At 36.7% G+C, this 22,731-nt stretch overlaps 2 protein-coding genes across 6 annotated transcripts in view; both read right to left on the bottom strand.

Moving 5' to 3' along the window:
• Positions 1–308: 308 nt before the first annotated feature.
• Positions 309–22,731, bottom strand: part of HOXD3 (homeobox D3) — an 89,937-nt gene continuing 67,514 nt past the window's right edge. For 2 of the 5 annotated variants that reach the window (XM_073633841.1, XM_073633839.1), the window contains exons 3-5: positions 11,481–11,561; positions 5,669–6,185; positions 309–2,758 (exon numbers count right to left, since the gene is read on the bottom strand). In XM_073633841.1, the coding sequence (XP_073489942.1) occupies positions 2,010–2,758; positions 5,669–6,155 (1,236 nt within the window). In that variant the 5' untranslated portion in view covers positions 6,156–6,185; positions 11,481–11,561 and the 3' untranslated portion in view covers positions 309–2,009. Of the gene's footprint in view, positions 2,759–5,668; positions 6,186–11,480; positions 11,562–13,778; positions 14,126–16,168; positions 16,580–22,731 lie in introns of those variants that run through there. The other 3 variants (XM_073633840.1, XM_073633842.1, XM_073633844.1) reach the window with 3 other exon arrangements.
• Positions 19,319–22,476, bottom strand: HOXD4 (homeobox D4). Its single transcript, XM_073634957.1, has 2 exons — positions 21,213–22,476; positions 19,319–20,897 (listed from the first exon to the last, which is right to left on the bottom strand). The coding sequence occupies exons 1-2, from the start codon at positions 21,604–21,606 to the stop codon at positions 20,596–20,598; spliced, it is 696 nt and encodes a 231-aa protein (XP_073491058.1). The 5' UTR covers positions 21,607–22,476; the 3' UTR covers positions 19,319–20,595.

Below are 22,731 nucleotides of genomic sequence, written 5' to 3'. Positions count from 1 at the left end.
TTGATATTTATATATATTGATATAATATATTTAATATCTTATTATTATATTGATATGCATATATATATATATTGTATATAACATAAAAATATCTATATATATAATAGCTTTTATTTATATATATATATATATATATATATATATCTATATAGATATATATATATCTATATAGATATAGATATATATAGATATATAGATATAATATATGTAATATACATATATATATTTTATATAACATATAAATATAACATATAAACAAAATATAGACCCAATGTAAAATGCAAATAAAGAAACAGATCATTCAGATATAATTGTAAATTCCACTTTATTGGGACAATTTATGCGTTGCAAATGTACAGTGTGTTTTGTTGGCTCTCTCCCTGCAGCTTGAACTTAATAAGAAAACATTAAGCAGCTCTTATGGGGGGCTCATTATTTGGCGTGGTTTTTGGAGTGGTCGCTGACCGTGTATTCTTGTCTGTAGAACACGAGGGGTCAGAGATTCGCTGGCCGGGAATCTGATCTCCTTTCACGGATAGGAGTAGGAGTTTATGTTAGTTTGCCAAACAAACAGGAATGCGTAGGAAGAGGATTGCTTTGAGTACAAAATAATGAATCTTAGTGGGCTGTTCAATTATCTCAACCTCCCTTATAAGCAATACATTGCGAGTCAACTGTCACCAGAGATCAGCCAATGTCATAAATAAAATAAATCATTTTTATAACTATTTTTTTATTATTATATTAACCCTACATAATATTGTAGATCATACCCTGTAAACGAAATTTCATTGTTTAAAAAAAGCCCTTCCCAAGAATGTTTTGATAAACTTGAAAACACTGGGCTACTGATGTTTTTTTTTTCTTTTTCTTTTTTTTTTCTTTTCTTTTTTACATGGTGATTGTCGTTTTTTTTCCTTTTTTTCCTCCTTTTTTCTGATTTTTCTCTAAAATTGTTACACTTTGAATTCCAAATGTACATTTAATATACAAATTTTCATTTAAGAATAACAATGAAAGCCACACAAACTATGAACCAAGCAGACGTGTGAAGAGGTGGTACTGCAGACACGTACACATTAAAAATACTCCTCACAGTTGTTGTTTTTTTTTTTCCAAAAATAAAATATTGTTAACTATCAAGACATCTGATTGTGGCTTTGATGAAAAAAGCATGGTCCTATTATGCAGCTTGCATTTGGGTAAAAAAAATGTCACTTTCTAGTTGACCAGACTACTGAAACAGATACACTACAGTTCAGATATAATTTTTATTCTAAATACTGCTGGAATGGTACTAGACAATTTAAAAAAAATAACTTTTCAAAATGCCAAATGCCCATTGTGATACACTACCATTTTTTGTGTCACTACAAACACCAGTCACTATTGTTCAGGAATACATTTCCATCTAATGCAAAGAGGTGTCAAGGTGACCACAATGGACTTAAATCATTCTTCCAAGTTATTCTCGGTAAAATTCACTTATTCACATAAATACATTAAGACGAGGATAAATAAAGGCTAAAAATAAGAACAAAAAATGTTTGCTCAAGATATAATAAAATAAATACATGTTCCTTATTTGAATGCAATTCCAACATCACTAAAATATTCATAAATAAAAAGCAAAAAAAAACAGTTCATTTGCAATTCATGTCCCCTTCATATCCATTTGGTCAAAAAAAAAAAAACAAACAAACAAAAAAAAAACACTTTTTTTGCATGACACTGGCTAATACTAAATTCTAGCAGACTTACCTTCAAGTACATCATTAAAATGTTTTTTTTTTGTGCCTTGCTTCGCAGTTATTGCACTGTCATGCTTAAAAGACTAGGGTCCCTTTTTTTCCTAGAACTATACGAGTCGCTGAAAGGTAGAACATCCCTTTAAGCTGTTGGCACTCAGAATAATAAGATACATTAACAACTTTTCTTTCAGAAAAAAATTGAGGTAATTTAAACGGAGTTACAGTTAGCTTCTTTCTTTCTCTCTCCCTTCTTGTAAGTTACAAATGCGTCAATTTGGGGGCTTCTTGCATCCTTCCCTGAGTCGTATGATGAGAAGTTAGGTCTGTGTAGGTGGGATGGGGGTCACAAGGTCCATGGTGATGGTTGCCTGGAATCTGTGCAGCGCAGCTGTAGTCCACACTGGCAGATGACGGGTGAGAAAGATGACCCACATTGAACATAGGACCAGAAGCTGGCATGGAATCAACAAAGTTCCCTCCAACATAAACAGGGCTGCCCTGCAAATTGGGGTTGGCAAAGCCACTGTTGCTCTGCATGGTGTGATGGTCATACTCTGCACCGGGGTATCTCTTCTGCTGGGGCAAACAGCTGCTCAATGGGGCCGTGTAGGCAGCCAGCCCGTACATGTTCTGCTGGGATTTGGCAAACGATGTTGGCGATGGGGCATCGTAGCTGAGGCTATTGACTGTGGGCAGTTGACTTGAATATCCTATATGGCTGGAGCCACTCAATGGCGGACTGCGGTCTGGAGATTGGCCTCCTGGACTGTGCATGATCCCCTTGGCTTTCTGGTCCTTCTTGTACTTCATTCTTCGGTTCTGGAACCAGATCTTGATCTGGCGCTCGGTTAGGTTCAGCAGGTTGGCCATCTCCACCCGGCGGGGGCGACACAGGTAGCGGTTGAAGTGGAATTCCTTCTCCAGTTCCACCAGTTGGGCGCTGGTGTACGCGGTCCGCACTCTCTTGGAAGCGGGGCCAGTGGGGCTCTTCTCCTCACAGTTGTCCCCTGAAGTGGAAAGTAAGGCATAGTTAATTATTAAACGTTAAAAACAAGGATATGACGTGGAAATTATGGCACAATGGTTATTGAACGTTAAAAAATGATAATAAAATACAGAAATTTGGTGCTCAACGTTCCAAACACATTTAGCTGCTGGCTTTGGGATTCAGCTGTAGGGTCCCTTGAACTATCTGTGTCCCAGTACATTGTCTAAGAAAGAAGTTAATGCTTAACCCTATGGAATCATCTATCATGCACCATCTTCAACCATCTCTAGAATAGAAACACAAACTCAGCACAAAATTGAGGATGGGGTCTAGAATGTGGAGTTTATGGATCATTTTATGTTCAGGTGGACCAGGGAAGTTCTCAGCTGTAAAAAGTTCCACATTATAATGACCATAACTGAAATCCCTATGACCATAACTGAAATCCCAAATTATATATGCACACTGGGCTTAAAAACACTGGCTTAAAAAACGTTGCTTCTACAGGAGTTTTTGTGTTCTGCCTGTAGAAGCAGCTAAATGTTCTCCTATGTGTCCATACACATTACCATTACATGCATATTTTGAGCTCAATAGAGGCAAGGGAAAAAAAACCTTCTGGATCGCATTTCTGATTGGAGCTCACTGGCAGAAAAAAAGTAAAGCTTTTCTAAACGCCTCTAGTACAAAAAATGCTCTATAGAGCGTTTTTTACTCCCAAGATAACAGACTTTTTTTTAAGCCCAGTGTGCACCCTGCTCCATGCACACTGGCATAAAAAGCAACATTGCTTCTACAGGAGTTTTGTGATCTGCCTGTAGAAGCAGCTCAATGTTATCCTATGTGTCCATGCACATTAGGACAATTACAGGCTTATTTTGAGCTCAATAGAGGCAGGAAAAAAAAACTTCTAAATTGCATTTCTGATTGGAGCTCACTGGCAGAAAAAAATGTAAAACTCTCCTAATAACTTATCTAAACATTGTACAAAAAAATGCTCTACATGAGCATTTTTTACTCCAAAGAGAACAGAAGTTTTTTTTTAAGCCCAGTGTGCATGGAGCCAGCGTTTTTGTACACAGCAGAATGGGCTTTAAAAAAAATGATGTTCCCTTGGCATAAAAAAAATGCTAATAGAGAGTTTTTTGTATATAGTTTAGAGGAGTCTAGGAGAGTTTAGCATTTTTTCTGCCAGAAAGCTCCAATCAAAAATGCAAACCAGAGGGGTTTTTTTCCTGCCTCTGAAGTTCCAAATTATAATGACTGAAGTGAGAATGAAAGATTGTAGAACAAAAACAGCAATTGTGAGACCTATAGGTCTGCTTATTGTTTTTTGGGTTATTTATGTTCATATTATAGTGTGTAATACAAATATATTTAAAGTAAAATTATGATGAATAATTGGTTATACATCTTTGGTTGTGGCAATAAGCTACCAACATATACAGCACACAATGTAGAATATTTATTCCATTTTATGGTATTTATTATTTCATTTTTTCCTGCTCTAGTATCACCCTTTGCCCCCCCCCCACACACACACACACACACACACACACACACACACAAACACACACACACAACACACACTATGTAACCTAGGCCTAAAGGCCTAAAGTAAAATTCTGATTCATTATTAGCTACACAGCCTTGATTGAGGCATTAAGTTACCAATACATACAGCACACAATGTAGAATGTTTATTCATTTTTTTCAGTATTTTTTATTACTTCTCGTCACTCTTTGTCCCCCCCCTCCCCTTTACACACACACACACACTGTAGCCTAGGCCTAAAGATTTGAAGATACATTGGGGTTGATTTACTAAATCTAGAGCGTGCAAAATCTGGCGCAGCTCTGCATAGAAACCAATCAGCTTCTAGAGGGTTTTTTTTGTCAAAACTTACTTGAACAAGCTGAAGTTAGAAGCTGATTGGCTACCATGCACAGCTGCACCAGATTTTGCACTCTCTAGTTTTAGTAAAGTAACCCTATTAGGTAGCCTGGGCCTAAAGATTGGAAGACACATTGGGAATAATTTACTAAAACTTGATCGCACAAAATCTGGACAGCACTGCCTAGAAACCAATCAGCTTCCAGGTTTTTTGTCAAAAGTTAATTAAACAAGCTTGAAGTTAGAAACTGATTGGCTACCATGCACCTCTGCCCCATATTTTGCACTCTCCAGTTTTAGTAAATCAACCCCATAGTGGAAATACAGAAGTCTAAACCATTTGTCTTCAAAATCAAATTGGTTTCCATACTGCCCCATCAGACACTCTCCCACATCTTACACATTCTGCCACTTTTTAGACTGCATAGAAGATTAAATGATGTTTCAAATGTTGGTCATACATTATACAGTCTTCTAATTAAATTTCCTTTATATTTACCTTCAACTACGTAGGGAAAGAACCTTCCTGATTGCATACAAATTGAAAGTATTTAGGTTTGACCTTGTATTATATTGTTTTGGTAAATCTAAAGGAAAATTGTACAAGAAAATAGTGTAATGAATGGCCAGCCTTGGACTAGTGGTCAAGGGTCTGCTCAAGAACTGAATACCTACCCCAACCATTCTGTTGGGGTATCCCATGTGATATTCAGATTCTATACTCTTGGAATGAACTTTGGTCCATGTAGACATAGGGTCTATATATTCCACATGCTTTCAATTAAACACAACCCTCAAAAAATCCATTCACCATGCATCTAGTACAATATATAGCAGTGAACTTCAACATTATCCTTAACAAGTTGTAGTGCAGTTTTGACACCAGTAAGGGATCAGGTATAGAGTGGTTTGAAACCAACTCATATTGATCACAATCTATCACAACAAACATCTGAGTCTCCCCTGCACTGGGCCTAGAGGTTCCCTTCTTGGCCACTTCACAATACACACAGGCTATAAGACTTAGTAATATACCTGGGGGGGTGCTGGAGTTTTTCTGTTTTGTATTTTGTCTGGATTCCTTCATCCAAGGGAAGATCTGCTTACTCATGGTAGGCTGGGAGGAGTTGGATGCATTTGAGGACTTGCTTTTTTTCTGTGTTGAGGTATTGCCATGGCTGGGTGAGGATGGGGGTAGAGATGAAGCTTGGTGAGGCTGGTCATTCATATTGGTGGTCTGGCTGGCATTCTGATTAGAAGATGTCCTCATGCAGCTGCCACTAATATCACTAGTCTTATGGTTTGGGGGCCTGATAGCAGATGGTTGGATTGAACAAGCTGAGCTTGGATAATCATTCTCTAGACTGGACTGGGAGTAAGGCTGGTGACTGGAGCTGTAACTGTAGGATTCAGGCTTGGCATATGTGTAACCACCAAAAAGTCCAGAGTTCTCATAGTAAGCTGTTTTCTGCATCCTGCTTTCTCTCAGTGATAGGGAACTCACGCCCTTATCAATGAGCATTGACCTCTTCTGTCACTTTTTAGTCCACCCCTAAGGATACAGAAGTACATTTATGTTACTAGTGAAATATGTAAAATCAATGAAACAATTTTACAAACACATGAACACAGAAAGCAATGGAGTGAAAAGAAAATGTGCAAAGTATGGAGAATATATCTTATTAGCTCAGCATCCCTTAAAAGAGATTTGCATGCAGTGCGCTGTGTGCACGCAGTGGGGTTGATTTACTAAAACCATAGAGTGCAAAATCTGGTGCAGCTGTGCACGGTAACCAATCAGCTTCCAGGTTTTATTGTCAAAGTTTAATGGTACAGGCTGAAGTTAGAAGCTGATTGGCTATTGTGCACAGCTGCACCAGATTCTGAGTGCTCCAGTTTTAGTAAATCCCCCCTATAGGTTCTTAGTGTAGCTTTATATGTATTGGGGTTGATTTACTAAGTAGAGGCTGCTCACAAGATTAGTAAATAAGGTGACACTTTGCAGTTTGAATACCCAACTCTGTGCAAGGGAAATTAAAACAGGATTCATGCTTGCACCCAATTGGTTGATTGAAGTGAACACAGGTTTATCCTTTTTACTAAGCCAGGGGAGCATTCATTTTGCTAAGTGAACAGTCTCCACTTCTTTAGATAATCACTCTCATTGTATTGCATGCAATTGTCTTAAAGCAACATATTAGAGAGAAAGGTTTTTTAACACAATATGAACATTTTTTCACATACATGGCATGCAAATTTATACAACTTCGTAATAATAAGGATAGTTTTAACTCTAGCTACATTATTATTGATACAGTGAGAGGAAATGCATAAATATGCAACTAAGTGCAACTAAGCAATATCCAGTGCTTGTAATTGGCTGTTACACATCCCGCAGTACCAAACCAAGTTTAATATATATGTGTGTGTGTGTATATATATATGTACACACACACACACACCCACACACACACACCCACACCCACACCTAGCAGTAAGAAGGGTCACTGGTTCAAATCCCAACCAGGACACTACCTGCCTGGAGTTTGCATGTTCTCCCTGTGCCTGCGTGGGTTTCCTCCGGGTACTCCGGTTTCCTCCCACACTCCAAAGACATGCTGGTAGGTTAATTAGATCCTGTCTAAATTGTCCCTAGTATGTATGAATGTGAGTTAGGGACCTTAGATTGTAAGCTCCTTGAGGGTAGGGACTAATGTGAATGTACAATGTATATGTAAAGCGCTGCGTAAATTGACAGCGCTATATAAGTACCTGAAATAAATAAAATAAAATAAATGTATAGAGAGAGAGAGAGAGGCCATATAGACCTAGGACTGTGTAATGGCATAACCCATCAATGCAGTTAGGCCTTTTCATTCTAAATAGCTTTCCAGTTTTCAATCTCCATGCAAAGTTTAATTTTCTGTCTAGAAATCCTGCAGTGGCAAACTGGAAGTGTTATGTGTATATACATTGCTCTGGCCTAAATTGATTTGCTTGGGGTATTAATATGTTTCCTTCTTTCTTTCAACAGCTATTAAATCCCTTTTCTCAAGGGTAAGCATCAACGCATCATTCTTTGGCTAAAGATATGTTTTGTAATATTTTTAAAACACCCAGATCTAACATGCCTAAAAATTTGGATAAAGATTAACTTGCCCCTCCACCCTGCAGCCTGTGTGAGCTGTATATAGCTTGATGGATTGAACTACATTCAGAACTTGAAAAACTTGCAGGCAAAAAAGAAGGCTCTCCTTTGTAAGCTGGGCCTTGTAACTCCTCCAGTTAAAATATAACTACTTCTATTCAACATCCTTGTGTTTGATCCATTTGAGGGAGAAAAAAACGCTATGTCAGCTTTTGTGAAATGTAATTATTTGATGCCTTTTATAAGAAATAGCAGCTCAACTGCATGTGTTGTGTATTTTCACTGCAAGGTATAGCGTGCATGTTGTGACAGTAATTGTTTAAATAGTGGCACCGTTGCCAATACCACAGGATTTATTATCTTGTCCATATTAGCATAACGACTGAAGAAAAATGGAAAGCAATTACACAAACAGTATAGTTTAATCAAATAAACTATAAAATATAATGCAAGTTGAACTTTGCATCATTAGTATATTTCATGTAAATGATCAGAAGTGCAATTCAGCTTTTATTTAGTGTCTGTTTCAACCAGCTATTCCCTCCCACTTGGATTAATGACTAAAATCTGCAAATAAGTCCACCATTTGTGTATATTGTTGAAAATAGTAAGCCCCTGATCTTACAATATTAAACTGATTGTTAGCATTGTGGTGTTTCAGGTCATTAGATACAATGTTGTTTACAGTAGAAAGAGGACAATGTAAACAGTGTGGTCTGATGTACAAAATAATACAGAAGGATATTATAAACGATCTGGGTGACATCATCTATCCACCGTGGAATAAATTAAGCTGGACTTCTGTAGTGAATGGTATGAATTGATCACTCACTATCAGCCATAGATTGCTTTCTAGCACATTGTTCACAGCAGAACACACACCACAAACAACCCATAGAGATTTTAGCATGCCTTATACATAGAATTATGTTTGGTAAGGGCCTGCAAGATCCTAATTCTTTTTTTTTTTTCTTTTTTTTTTTTAAAGAAAGATCCAACTGTTTCTGAACTCTGCTTGAACCTAAATAAGAAGCAACGTGCAATAAATCACTTGGACAAAGGGCAAACGTATTGAGGTTCATCTCTTAACGGCACAAGAAAAGATATTCCAGAGCTGGTGTGTGTTAATGAAATGCACATTGCTAAACATACAACAGAAATATAACTAAGAAATAAAAATGTGGTGCAGAAAAGAGAAATGATCTGATCAGTGCTTATTATTTCACACAGGGAGCTCTTTCAGGACCCTTTCTGTCTCCTCTGAATACAATGCCTTGGAGCACCATAGGGGACAATATAAAACAATGTTTTATTTTAGATCTAGGAAGTTCCATCTACTCCACTGCCGGAACTTACAATTTAGTTTTAAGGTTGCACAAAGGCACTATGCTAAAATTCTATCTTTTTTCTAGGTCTCCTGCCATAAGTTTGTTCTCTGTTCCAAGCGCACATTGCATGGTCCTTGTAATAGAAGTTGCATGAGTAAGCAGGCTTTTGATTATTAAGCAGGCAGTGTCCACACAGAGCATATCAATGCACCTGTCATTGGGGTTTGGAGAGAAATTTATGACTTGCTGGTCTTAGGGTAGGCTTCAGCGAGGAGGGGGAAACATCCCCAAGAACTTTCACAAATGTAAAACAGGCCGAGCGTAGGAGGAAGACCAGAAAAGAATCCCCTACTCCGCAAATTTTTCCCTTTTACAAGCCTGTTGAGCAGAATTATAAAAGGTGGCCTGGCCAGTTTGTTCGGAGAACTTGCCTTTAGCAGGACACGGACAAACTTCCGCCACCTTCTTATGGATTAAAAAAAAATAAGGATTTATAAAATGGGAAAATTTGGAAGAAATTCTGGTAAAAATTCTCTATAAAGGAATAATTCTTTTCTGGAACACACATCTGGGGAATGGTTGCATCATTGATGGAGGATGTTGATATTTTGTCGCTGGGCTATTTGGATTTTTTTTTTTCCTTGGGATATCTCCTTTATCAGGAGCTCGCTCTCACACATGTGAATTATGTGAATATATATGAAATTGGTCTGTCTGGAGATTGTATCTGCACATATTTGTAAACTCCGAACCATCAAAGCGCCCTTGGTGGACATTGCACACTGTAGCTGCAGAAATGTATCTTATTTGCTGTTAACATCATTATTATACTAAGTGTCTGGTAGATGTTTATTATTATAGTGCTATAAATAATGTTTTTTGATTTCCAGCTATGTGAATGTGCAATCGGCAATCATTTGTCAGTGAAATGTGTGTCCATTGTTATCTAAGACCTATTTATGACCCCCATATCTGAGGCAGGATTTACAAACCCCACCAAGCAGAGCAGTGTGGGACTTGGTGTAACTTGTAGTTCCTCCATAAATATCAGGAGTGTTTTTTTTTAGCTCCTTAGATATCTGAAAAGGCTATATGAACCTTGCAGTTCTTGCACAGATAGAAGTAGGGCATTATGCGACTTGTAGTTCCTTACAGATATAAGGGGGTGATAAAACAATAATTCTTCCACGTATTGGGGGGGGGGGATCATTACAGGTATAAAGGGATGATGGGACAATACTTCCTCCATAGACTGTGGGCCATGATGCGACTTCCTCATAGATTTAAGGGGGGGGGGGGGGGGGGGGTGATGGGACAATAGTTCCTCCTTAGATAGAGGGGCATGTAGAGACTTCCTTATAGATTTAAGGGGGTGATGGTACTATAGTTCCTCCATAGATAGCGGAGCATGGTGCAACTTCCTAATAGATAGAAGGGGTAATAGGGCTATGGTTCCTCCATAGATGATGCGACTTCCTTATAGATATAAGGGGGTGATTAAACAATAGTTCCTCCAAAGATAGGAAGGCATGATGCAACTTTCTTACAGATATAAGGGGTGATGGGACAATTGTTCCTCCATAGATAGGGGTCATGATGCGACTTCCCTATATATATAATAGGGTAATAGGACAATAGTTACTCCATTATTAGATACACATGATGCCACTTTCTTACAGATATATGGGGGCGGTGGAACCATTGTTCCTCCACAGACAGGGGAGCATGATACGATTTACTTAAAGATATTAGGGGGTAATGGGACAATAGTTCTTCCATTGATAGAAAGTCATGATGCAACTTTCTTATAGATATAAGGGGGTAATGTGACAATTGTTAGGGGACATAGATAGGGGGCATGATGCTACTTATTTGTAAATATTATAGGTTGATAGGACAATTGTCCCTCCATAGATATGAGGGAATGATGCGACTTACTTATAAATATTAGGGGGTATTGGGACAAAAGTTCCACCATAGAAAAGATGGCATGATTTGATTTCCTTACAGATAAGGGCGGGATTGAACAGCAGTTCCTCCATAGATAGGAGGCAATCATGGAATTTGTATTTCGCTCCATGGCTAGCTGGAGGGCATCATGCAGTTCTTGCACATAAAAATATGAGAGGGAATGATGAAGTTCTTGCACAGAAAACATATCAGAGGGAATGATGAAGTTCTTGCACAGAAAATCATATGAAAGGGAATGATGGGTCAAGTGGTTCCTCCATAGATGGGGGTGGCACGATTGAACATTTCGGTGCCCCACAGAAAGATGGGTGTATAGGTGCCCAAAAAAGTCCTAAAAAGCCCTGAATGATCCATATAACTAATTTGGCACTGTGATGGGTACATTCTGAAAGCCACTTACCGTAGTGCCCACCTTGCTCAGGTTTTGTATCTGACCTTCTTGAGATAACGGCCTGTCTTATTCCTCCCAGTCCTAAACGAGCTGCAAAATATAAAACATATATATATATATTTTTCCACATCCTTGTTTATGTAAGCTTGATATTTCATTTGATATACAGAGCTATGAATACAATCTCCTAATGCTGCCAATAGCCCTATATTATAGGGACTGCCCTAAATAATATAAATTCATTTAATGACAACGCTGCCCACTGATTATGTATTTCTCCATGATTATTCATATGGATCCAGAGCAATAGAAAAGCAGGTGAGAAACAGAAAAAACTCCACATACATTATCATCCTGATAGCAATGTAAAACAGTCAAAATAGCCAATAAGGCTATTACAAATATCATGGCCAATCTATGTTATGTATCCTGCCATAACAATTTGAAATGTGTTGAATAAAGTCCTTCTATGGATTCCACACAAAGACAAGCTAGGCCACATAAGAGACAAATCTAGCTACCATAAGCCATTCCAATGACCTTTGGCTTGTATAGTAATAACTCACCGCTTAATGAACAACCAACTGAACAGCCCGCAGTAGCTCTGAGCAGAAGAACACTAACAACTTTCCTCCAAATCCTCATTATCTCAGCCCAATCCCGCCATGAAGCAACGATTTTCAAGGTTTATGAGATGGTTTGAAGAGCAGAGCTTAGCGGTTGTACCTGGGACAAGGCAGGTCCAATAACATCTTATGTCATGTATTGGCTTTTCACGTGACTCTCGCATTATCCATATATTTTCATTGTAATTAGATGCAAAAAAAAAGTTGCGTTAATGCAGCGCGAAGAAGCGTTCTTGATCACTCTACAGCAAGAGCCGCTGCATGATTTGCTTCAAGGTAGGTATCTCCATCTTACTTCATGCTGAAGGATTGGTCGCAAGAACTGCGCCTATAAGGGGACCGAGTTATAGGCATCTGAAACTGTGCATCAGAATAATTAAAGTATTGAAAAATAAAGGACCCTTTTAGAGGGGGTTACTAATGCCAAAATAGGAGGGCGATATAAGGTTTGAAAGAAGCAGTGTGTTCATTACTCTGAATATTAATAACATTTTGGGGTTGTGGTGAGATGAAATGAAACGTTTCCTCTCTAATGTGATTTACCTGGCCTGGCATGAGCTGGAGGGCAAACAAAGGAGCAGAAATGGCCACTGACTTGAATAAAAATGGTACATGTAACCTCCCTCTCTGTTCCATATTAATGTGCAGGACTTTAAAGGTAAGTACTGACTGCTAGACTTGGCTTATTCGGGTTGGAGGCCTTATAAAGCGTTGTTTTTTGTTATTATTATTATTATTTTATTTGTTCTATAAACTATAATTCCCTATATTTAAGCGTTTTCATAAATAGCCAAAATGGTGCTATATCTTCAGCGGCTGGGTGGCAAATTATCACCATGGAAAGCACAACAGCACAAACTATACAATAGAACAAAATATTAAAGAATATCTATGTTGGTTTAATACATAAAAGGTAGGTGGACACATGTATCTGGATGGAAGATGAAAGCTATTTGCAGGTAGGTCAAGCTTCCTAAACCTAGGCTACAATACAGAGAACAAGCCACATGATAAAAATTGAAGAAATTATAGAAAATCATGTCAGAATTTAGAATAGAAGTCCAGTTCATACGGATCTTTATCTTCATTCAGAACAGTTCTTAAGAAAAGAAAAAAACAATGCTAAGATATTATTGAAAATAAATGCCAAATAGAAGTAGGAAAATGTGAATAAATAAGCATATATCACCTATATAAGTGTATACATGGTTTTGGAAAACTGTGCCTATAGAAGTGGAATTACCATTAAATTGACTGTAAATATACATAAATCAGCCTGTCTGTTCCAAGCCCAATAGCCCAAGACACTCTGTTAATGTGGTGTTCAATCTTACTTTGACAGAGGCAAAAGGAAAATTTATTTCAATGAGATCCATACCTAGTTTAATATAATGTGTATCTATACATACTATGCATATATTTAAAATGGTAACCCTTCAATGCAAAAAAAAAAATTGATATGGGCAATATTAAAGAACTAGTGTGCATTAAATGCACCCTTCATGATTGTACACCTGGTCTAATAAAGGTAAAATGTTTATTGGAGCCCATATGTTTTCCTCAAGCAAAGTCCCACATGCTTACAAATGCTGAAAACACAATAAATCTTTATAGCATAGCTTGATAAAGGCTCCATACAACGATGTGTTCAAAGGCTTCCGTTTGTCATGCAAGATCTTACCTGTGTATCAATTTATCATAAACCTGGCTTCTTCAGCCTCTGTGGCTGTATGTGGAGGAGCTAAGATATATCCTTCACCCTTTGTCTGTGTGGACCAGTCTGTCCTAACCCTGATCTTGCGGTTTTGCAGACATTTCCACCTACAGTAGCAGAGCACAGTATTCCCGATAGAGTGGGGTGCAGGCTAGCACTCACCTACCAATTAAAGTGAGGGCAATGAACTTCTGAAAATGTTTTAAATCCACCAACGTTGCCAAATTAAGAGTGGGTCAATTGCATTTTTTTTTTATTATTTGAACGAGGCACCAAGTTTGGGTTGGTGATGTAAGTAAAGTGCCTTTATAATCAGAAGTATAGGCACTGCCTTAAAATTTAAACCTATTTGTTCACGTGATCTCTATACCGTGCTACAGCCCCCCAGGCTGTGTTTTTTAACCTATATCATTTCAACCAGACCCAAATCTTGTTACATTTCCCAGCTGTCCTGGTTTTCATTTGATGCCAATATGTAGCATAGGACATTATGTAGATTTTTCTCATGGATATCCCAGCATTATTTGCCTAAAGCAACCCAAATCTGTCCTTTTTCTAAGAAATGCGCATGCTTCATTACAAGAGTGTATTTCCAATATTCTGATTAGTTCCAATATACTGACAATATTTATTCATTACTGCACTAGAGTCTAATAACTACAGCACTTACAGGTAATTATCAAAAAAGACCACGCAGAAGAAATACAATGACATTACAGACGTGCCTTTTAAGTGTTTCTTCCTTGCTATATAGAGAATCATTTGGGTGACATCATCAATATATCTACCCAATAAAAAAAAAATTTGTTGACTGATCTTTCTTTGCTTTTTTATGCTTAATAAAATATATATATCAACTATGTAATGTGCATGTTTTGTATCCTAAAAAAAAATAATAATATTGAAGCCAGTGAATAAACATAAATACAGACATAAAGGTAAAAATAAAAAATAAAACCTGGGATCAAAACATACACATTTAGGTAACATATGTTTGCATTTTCGTTTTGGTAAAACTCAACATGTTTTCAAGCAAAACAGTCAAATGCAAGCATATAAGAAAAAAAAGTGAAATTACAATATGATTACAAGGGACCACGATGGACTGTATACAAGAAAAGCGTCCGGCTCAGTGAATGTGGAAAGGAAAAAAAAAATTATGTTATTTTTCTTGCCCGGTCGTGAGAATGTATCTTTAGTGTAATCTAATTCAAGCAGTGGATCCACAGCAAGTCAACCGCAGCATATGTTCATAGGGCAATAAAAGTGGGAGATTTACGGCTCTCGGCCGGCCCCCAGCAGACTAGCACCCTTTCAGGAATTACTTACTGTGATTTATAACAACAACTTGGGCAATTGTCAACTGATAAAACGTCCGTTGCTACATCTAGGAAATAAATGCTATTAGTATAGGCTCGACCATTTTTCCTAAACCCTGGCTTTCCTTTATTTTGCATTTAACCACTACACTGATTTTTTACATTTAAATAAAAACATGTTAAAATGAGCATTCTATTCTGTACAGTAGTGAAATATAGAGACAGTAAAGCAAAATATTAATACAATATTAAATACACATATCCAGCTGCACACAACCCAACAGAAGAAAAACACAAATATTCCATATACATTTCCAATGAGCCAAGCGACACTATTTACGACAATGGCCTATATACAAATAAGCATTTAGTGTTTGCTGCTAGTTAGTAAATAATCAAAGTGTTGATGTATTTCCACATTCTACAGTCAAGACACAGGCAGATCAGTAAATATCCATTTGCTGTTATGGATTGCTCCAAATGCCTGGGATAAATGGTCTTGTCCAGCCGAAAATTATCCATTTTAAGTGTAATAGTAATGACTATGGTGGAGTTTAAAGGCACACTCGGAAATCATTATGTGCTAACGCTTGCCTTGGGTAAAATTTCAGCTCCATGCTGTACCCATTCTATTATGACGCAAGATAAAATTTACGACCTAAGCCTGAAAAGAAGTTCAGGGCCCTTTCTCACTGTTTTAAGAATAGGCAGCAGATGCCCTGACAGTCAGTATTGTTCCCAGGAAAACCCAAGGCATCCACTAAATCTGAGCCATTTCAGCCCTCATACAAATCTAAGTAAATCCTTTCAATTCCCTTTACTGCCCAAGCTATCCCCAAGCAGAACTCAGGGAGCAGTTGCATACATCATCCTAATTTTCTTATAAACCCTAAGCATTCTGAAACAAAGGTCACTAAATCAGCCTATGTCTACTTGTGACTGCAGCAACCAAGCGGCAAAGGTTCCTATTTATCAAAAGATATGACAGCCAAGTTCTATTAGAACATATCTGAGAGAAATAAAATAATCAAGACATACCCACCAAAGATCTCTTTTCTTCAGCTATCAAAGAGATAGTAGGAGTGCAGAGTATACAGACTGCTCTCTTTGTATATAATATTCTTGGGATCTCTTCAGTTTTCAAGTCTGATAGAGTCCTTTGCTTGGCAAATTAATGACGACGCTGTGTTTCTTAAGGGACGTGCTGAATTAATTATTTCGTGGATCACGTGGGTCAGGAGTTGAAGAAACCTATTCTTGGCATCTTCCATCCACTTTGATATTGAACATGTTAGGAACATTTCTGGAGCACCCTGTGCTGCCTGTGTTTACAAAATCAATGGAAAGCCTTGCAAGATGGCTGGAAAGCTCTGAGGCTCTGCATTGAAAAATCCTGATTTACTGTACTGTACAGTGGGAGCTGTTTGCTATTGACTCAGCCTTCCCTTCATTCTTTTCATAACGACTAGTGGTGATATAATACACAGAATTTTATTGATGTATTGTTAGTAGCAGAGGAGGAGCCATTAGACAGCACACAGCCATATCTGCTACACACACTACATACATACTGAAAGTGCCATTCATTTCATTTTTTTCCCTTCAAATGTGCCCTATCACTTCTACTCTGGCACCCCATTATTATATCAAGTCATGCCCAGGGTGAATGAAAACTGCAGGTTAGCATATGCTGTCCCATATTATATAGAGCTGACACCTTATATAACCCATGTATATAATTATTTGTGCATATACAAATTACTGAGTTTTACAGGATACCTAAATGGCCCAATATTCATATATATATATATATATATATATATATATATATATATATATATATATATATATATATATATATAGTGCTGGGGTGCAAGTAATACACATTCATTTTAGTCAGTAGTAAGGTGTAGAGAATATTTAAACACCTAAAGTATATATATAAATATAATATAATATATACACACTTTAAATGTTTAAATATTCCCTACACCTTACTGACTAAAATGAATGTGTATTACTTGCACCCCAACACTATATATCCAACACTATATATATATATGGGCAATTAATTTATTCTGTAAAACTCAATAAAACTTAATAATTTGTATATGCACAAATATACATGGGTTATGTGATATTATCATATTATATGGCACTGACAGCTTATAAAACCCATATATATATATAATTACTTGTGCATACACAGATTACTGAGTTTTATAGGATACCTAAATGGCTCTATCTATCTATCTATCTATCTATCTATCTATCTATCTATCTATCTATCTATCTATCTATCTATCTATCTATCTATCTATCTATCTATCTATCCTTTAGGTGTTTAAATATTCCCTACACCTTACTGACTAAAATGAATGTGTATTACTTGCACCCCAACACTATATGTTATGTATATATAACATTTTTACACAATTGATCATGTAGTTGCAGGAATAAACATATACAAACATAAAGACATCTATGAGATGAGTTTGCCTATTTTTCTTCATTTTTTTTTCTTTTTACTTTATATTTATTATTAAAGGTGGACTGTATACAATGGAGTTTGTACATTGTTTGCTTCACCACAAATGCTGCCATATTTTGTTCATAGCTATAAGAAGCGAGATATAGATAGATAGATAGATAGATAGATAGATAGATAGATAGATAGATAGATAGATAGATAGATAGATAAAGAAGCAGGGCAGATACAGTCCAAGCTGGGTTTACCCACCAACAAAGACATTCCAGTCTTATGTGGGTACTCCATGCTAGTCATTGGCCATACTATGTATGGGGGGGGGGGGGGGGTGATGCATGTTGGTGAAGAGGGGGTGTAAATATTTTACAATGATGCTTCTAAACAATAAATCTATGCTCATAACAAACAGTTTGTACTAATTGAATGTCACACAAAGGAATTACAGTATAGAAGTGGAAGGTGCTAATTCTACCAATTACAGTAATATTGCAGTTCAAAATATGCACCATATTAATAGGGCTTTTCTCTGTGTGTTTGCTACTATTCCACATATAAACAAACATACAGAGGGTACACACATCCTTGCTATTGTATGCACTTACCTTATCCATGTACCAGAAAGCACACATGCATAGGTACATACATCCTCCACACACAAAGCTGCATACATACATGTGTTCTCTGATAAGACAGCCCCTCCCCCCTTCTTACATTTCATATTTGCAGTCAGAAGCCAGTATGCACATAGTGAAATTACATTTGAAAAATGGAGAGAGGCATTGACGTGAAATTGGATGGAGTTAGAGCAGGTTTATGCTCTTTTCTCCATGAGTCTAAAGCTGACATTTCCATTTTGCACATATATTACTGGGTGAGATACCAGCAAATAGACCAAGTATTCATAAAATCACTAAGGAAAGATTTATGGAAAAACATTGTTCCTCTGCTTCAGTTTTTGGTAGGATTCTGTATTTGGGTCTTGTATTTATGTATTGTCAACCATAACCTTTTAGCAGAAGATTGTAAAATACATAGATACAAGATCATTTGGCTTTGCGAATTGATACCTGGAGCATCCAGTGAGCCCATTCATATCACTGTGAAAAAGTTGTACAAAGAAGTCTTACACAAATACTAAATGTAAAAGGCTCCTAGGTCTAAAATAGGGAGTTAAGGTCCAAGAGGTCAAGGGTTTAGAGGTCAGCTCTCCCGGCTGAAATACAGCTAATCGCATAGAAAATTTGTCCTCCAGATGAACCTGAGAACCGAACTTCAGTCTAAAAAATACCTTTTTCCCCTCACAACATGAAGCTATATATTCCCTTTATGAACTGTGGGATTTTATTGTCATAGACATAATGGTTCTATACATGAAAAAAACATCTTTATCTGGGCGATGGTCTAGTCAACTATGAGAAGAAGACCTCAGCCCAAGACAGAACAAAGAATCCACTTTGCTTCTGGTTATGTTATCAGTTGTTAGACCTCGAATTCTAGCATTTCCAGATAAAAATTCCTAAAATACCCAAAGAAATCAGCTTCCTGCCTTCTGTCTTTATTTCCCTGACATATATAGGGCTGCTAACGTCAAGCATTTTTATCCCATTTTAAGATGATCATTAACACCGTCAATTTTTTCCCCTTCACGTCATAAATCTCAAACAAAAACAATAAAAAAATCATCAAACCAAATTCACTGGTCGAATTTAAAAGTGTAATTTTATTAAAGAAAAAAACGAAGAGTAAAAATGTATCTGCCATCACCTTTCTATTGTTTTGACCTGGGAATAGTGTGACCTTCGTTTTACATTCCAATAAAATATGTATAACATTTTCACATAAAACCGTCACCTGAAAAAAGTATAGCATAAAATACATTTTTCTTTCTTATTTGAAGGATAAATATTTTTTTTTACAATGGTCAGGTTTTATCGTATTATCTTTTTCTCCTACCGCACCCTTTGGAAGACTGAATCTACGAAATGAAATACATTCCAATAACAGTTTTTTTGTTTTGTTTTTTAAGTGTGAACATACATAACCAAGACAAAAATAATAATACAAAAAATATATGCTACATGTAAATGTACATCTTGTGTCTCTGAGGTTTTTTGGGGGAAAGGTGGGGAATTTTTCCCATAAAAAATAACATTTTTTTTACACATTCATCTTGTTTACTCAAAACCCAAAAGGACAGTAGCTACAAAATGTGATCAAACACATAAAACTATGTAATAGCCATTGTCAGATAACCCTAATTCTAAAAACAGTCATCATTTTTGTATTCTTAAAATGTGGAAGCCAGTATTTTCCCTCCATAAAAATTAATTCAGAAACATCTATCTTCCTGTCCTTCCTGAATATTTGGTATTGGTATATTATTTCTTTTTATTTCGTTTTTTTTTTTTGTTTTCTTTTTGTTTTTTTTACATGTTAGATAATTTGATATTAAATAAATACGTGAATGAACTTTACAAATAAAATAACCCGTTTATTTCATAACCCCTTTTTGTCTTTTGGTAGAGAGTGTTCCATACTGGCAGTAACAAAGAATAATAACGAAATCATGGCACAGGATGCCCATATGGTCTCCACATTTATGTTTTAAGAAACCACTAACTTGTTCTCTCCCTCTCTCATTTCCATGTTAACCCAATACTGCCCTGTACAGTAAAGACAACATACATACAGAATTGGAGTTTACCTAAGATACAATTCCACTGCTTTCTTTGTGATGTCCTCCTGATGTAAAATAATATAAAAAAATATGATCATCAAACAGTGTCCAGAGCAATATGCAAAGGAGACAATCGAATTGTGGAAATGTCCTTAAAGGAATTATTGTCAGCTTGGTGCCCATGAGCGATTTGGAGAGTCCTGTGAAATGGCATGACAGCCCCGAGCTTGAAACGGTTGGATTTAGGAAGTATTGTCAATATTTTAGGCAAGGGCAAGAATAAAAAGTTTAAAAAAAATCCTATAAAGAGGTGAGATCAGTCTGATGGTCCTTGGTAACAGTGTGTAGGTTCTGAGAAGGAGCGGATGAAGATCTTCCTTTTGTATTGGGCAGTTTGTGGTCTTTCTTCCATTTCATCCTTCTGTTCTGGAACCAGATTTTTATCTGTCGCTCAGAAAGGACCAGACTGTGGGCGATCTCTATCCTGCGGCGTCTGGTCAGGTACCTGTTAAAATGGAACTCCTTTTCCAATTCCAGAACTTGCTGCCTGGTGTAGGCTGTCCTGGATCGCTTGGGTTCTCCTCCGGTATAATTTGGATTGACTAGAAAAATACAGAAAAATATAAAAATAATCATTACAAAATAATGATAAAAATTGAGTAAAAATCTGCAGTCCACCAGTAAATATTAAATAGAGGCATGCACTACAGTCCTTACAATATCTGATGGATATCTCATGCACACACATTTAAAGATGGAGCTGAAAAAACAAAGCCACATGGCCAACGGCCTATTCCTTCAACCATAAAAATTTATGATGAGTGTAATGGCTTTCCCAGGTTTTAAAAGTCCATAAATAATATTTTCAGCAGCTTCCCCCCCAGTAAGCAATGTTTGAGCAATGGGATGGAGCTTACCTGAGTTCACGTGGACTTTCTTCATCCAGGGGTACACTATGGCAGGCTGCTTAGAGAGGCTCCCATTTTTGGGGTGCTGCAGTTGGTTGCAGGGTCTGGAGACCGGTGCTGGAGGTGGGCAGGGCTCCTCTGCTGCAGGGAAGTGGTTCTGGGGTCCGCTTGGCTCCTGACCCCGAGGCTGCAATGCAGAGCCCTGTGCATGGTTACAGCTGAAGGACTCTTCGCTATAGTTTGGCCGGGAGAAGATGGCTGGGTGCTGATAATCAGAGCCCTGCGGGGAGCTGTAGAAATCAGAGCCTTGCTCTGCTAAGTAGCTGTTCTGTAAATATTCCTCGCAAGGAGGAAATTTAGGATCCACATACTTAGAGTTTACCATATACGAACTCATGGCCATTAATTTCTGAGGATAGAAAATACTAATTTTTCTGGTGTTGTCTTTTTTCTGCCTCCATAAAGCCCTCCTACTTGCTGTCAACTGAATAAAGTTAGGTGGCCACGTGACCTCGCCAGCCAATGGCAGGGCAGAAACTTTATCACTGGATTTAATTGTACCTCATAATTTTCAGAAAATAACAAAATAATATTGATTTAATTGGATCATTATGAGCAACACACACCCCCCATCCAATTCTTAATCACAGATTTTCAAGCTACAATAATAATAAAAAAAGAGATAACGTGATTTTTTAGTGAAATTGTTACATTTAGGTTAAAAAAAACACACTTTATATCATTTCTAGAAAAAAAAAATATTCAGATTTTTTTGCATTGATCCAAAATCTTGTGTATAGGTTGGCGTTCAGAAAGCTTATTTCATTCCTGCTAGAGTCCCATGGAAAGAGAAAGAGATCTTAAATTGTCAAGAGAACATCAGGGAGACCATAACATGTACAATAGACCTGTCTTGGCTTTGTCTTGCAAAGGGGTCATCCAAAAGTTACCAGAATCTAGTCAGGTTGAAAAAATTAGGCAATCAGTAACTCGTGGTTGACTGTTTGCAAGCTCAAATGGGAAAATAATGCAAGAGGCGATTAAATACAAGGAGGTAATCTGAAATTTTGACCATTTATTTATAAAAAGTTTTTACACCTCTGAAATATTTAATATTTAAGAGTGAATAAAATAGTTTAATAATAAGTGTGTGGAATTAAATTTGCATGAATGCAAGCCTACAGCTTTTTGTTAGATATGTAGAGGATAACTATTACATCATATAAGATTGGCTTGAGAGTATATGCATTTATACAGGTATAGATATCAAATTAAAATTCATGCAAGCCTTTAGCTTTTTGTTAGATGTGTAGAAAATAACTATTACATTATATAATTGGCTTGAGGATATATATATATATATATATATATATATATATATATATATATATATATATATATATATATATATATATATATATATATATATATATATATATATATATATATATATATCGAGATAGATAGATATATAATTTGTATTAATTTTATGATTTTTATTGTAAAGTGATAATAAATTATTCTGATT

This window comes from Aquarana catesbeiana, linkage group LG06 (genome assembly GCF_042186555.1).
Source record: "Aquarana catesbeiana isolate 2022-GZ linkage group LG06, ASM4218655v1, whole genome shotgun sequence".
NCBI classification, from domain to species: domain Eukaryota; kingdom Metazoa; phylum Chordata; class Amphibia; order Anura; family Ranidae; genus Aquarana; species Aquarana catesbeiana.
This window is presented reverse-complemented; position numbering and strand designations above follow the sequence as displayed.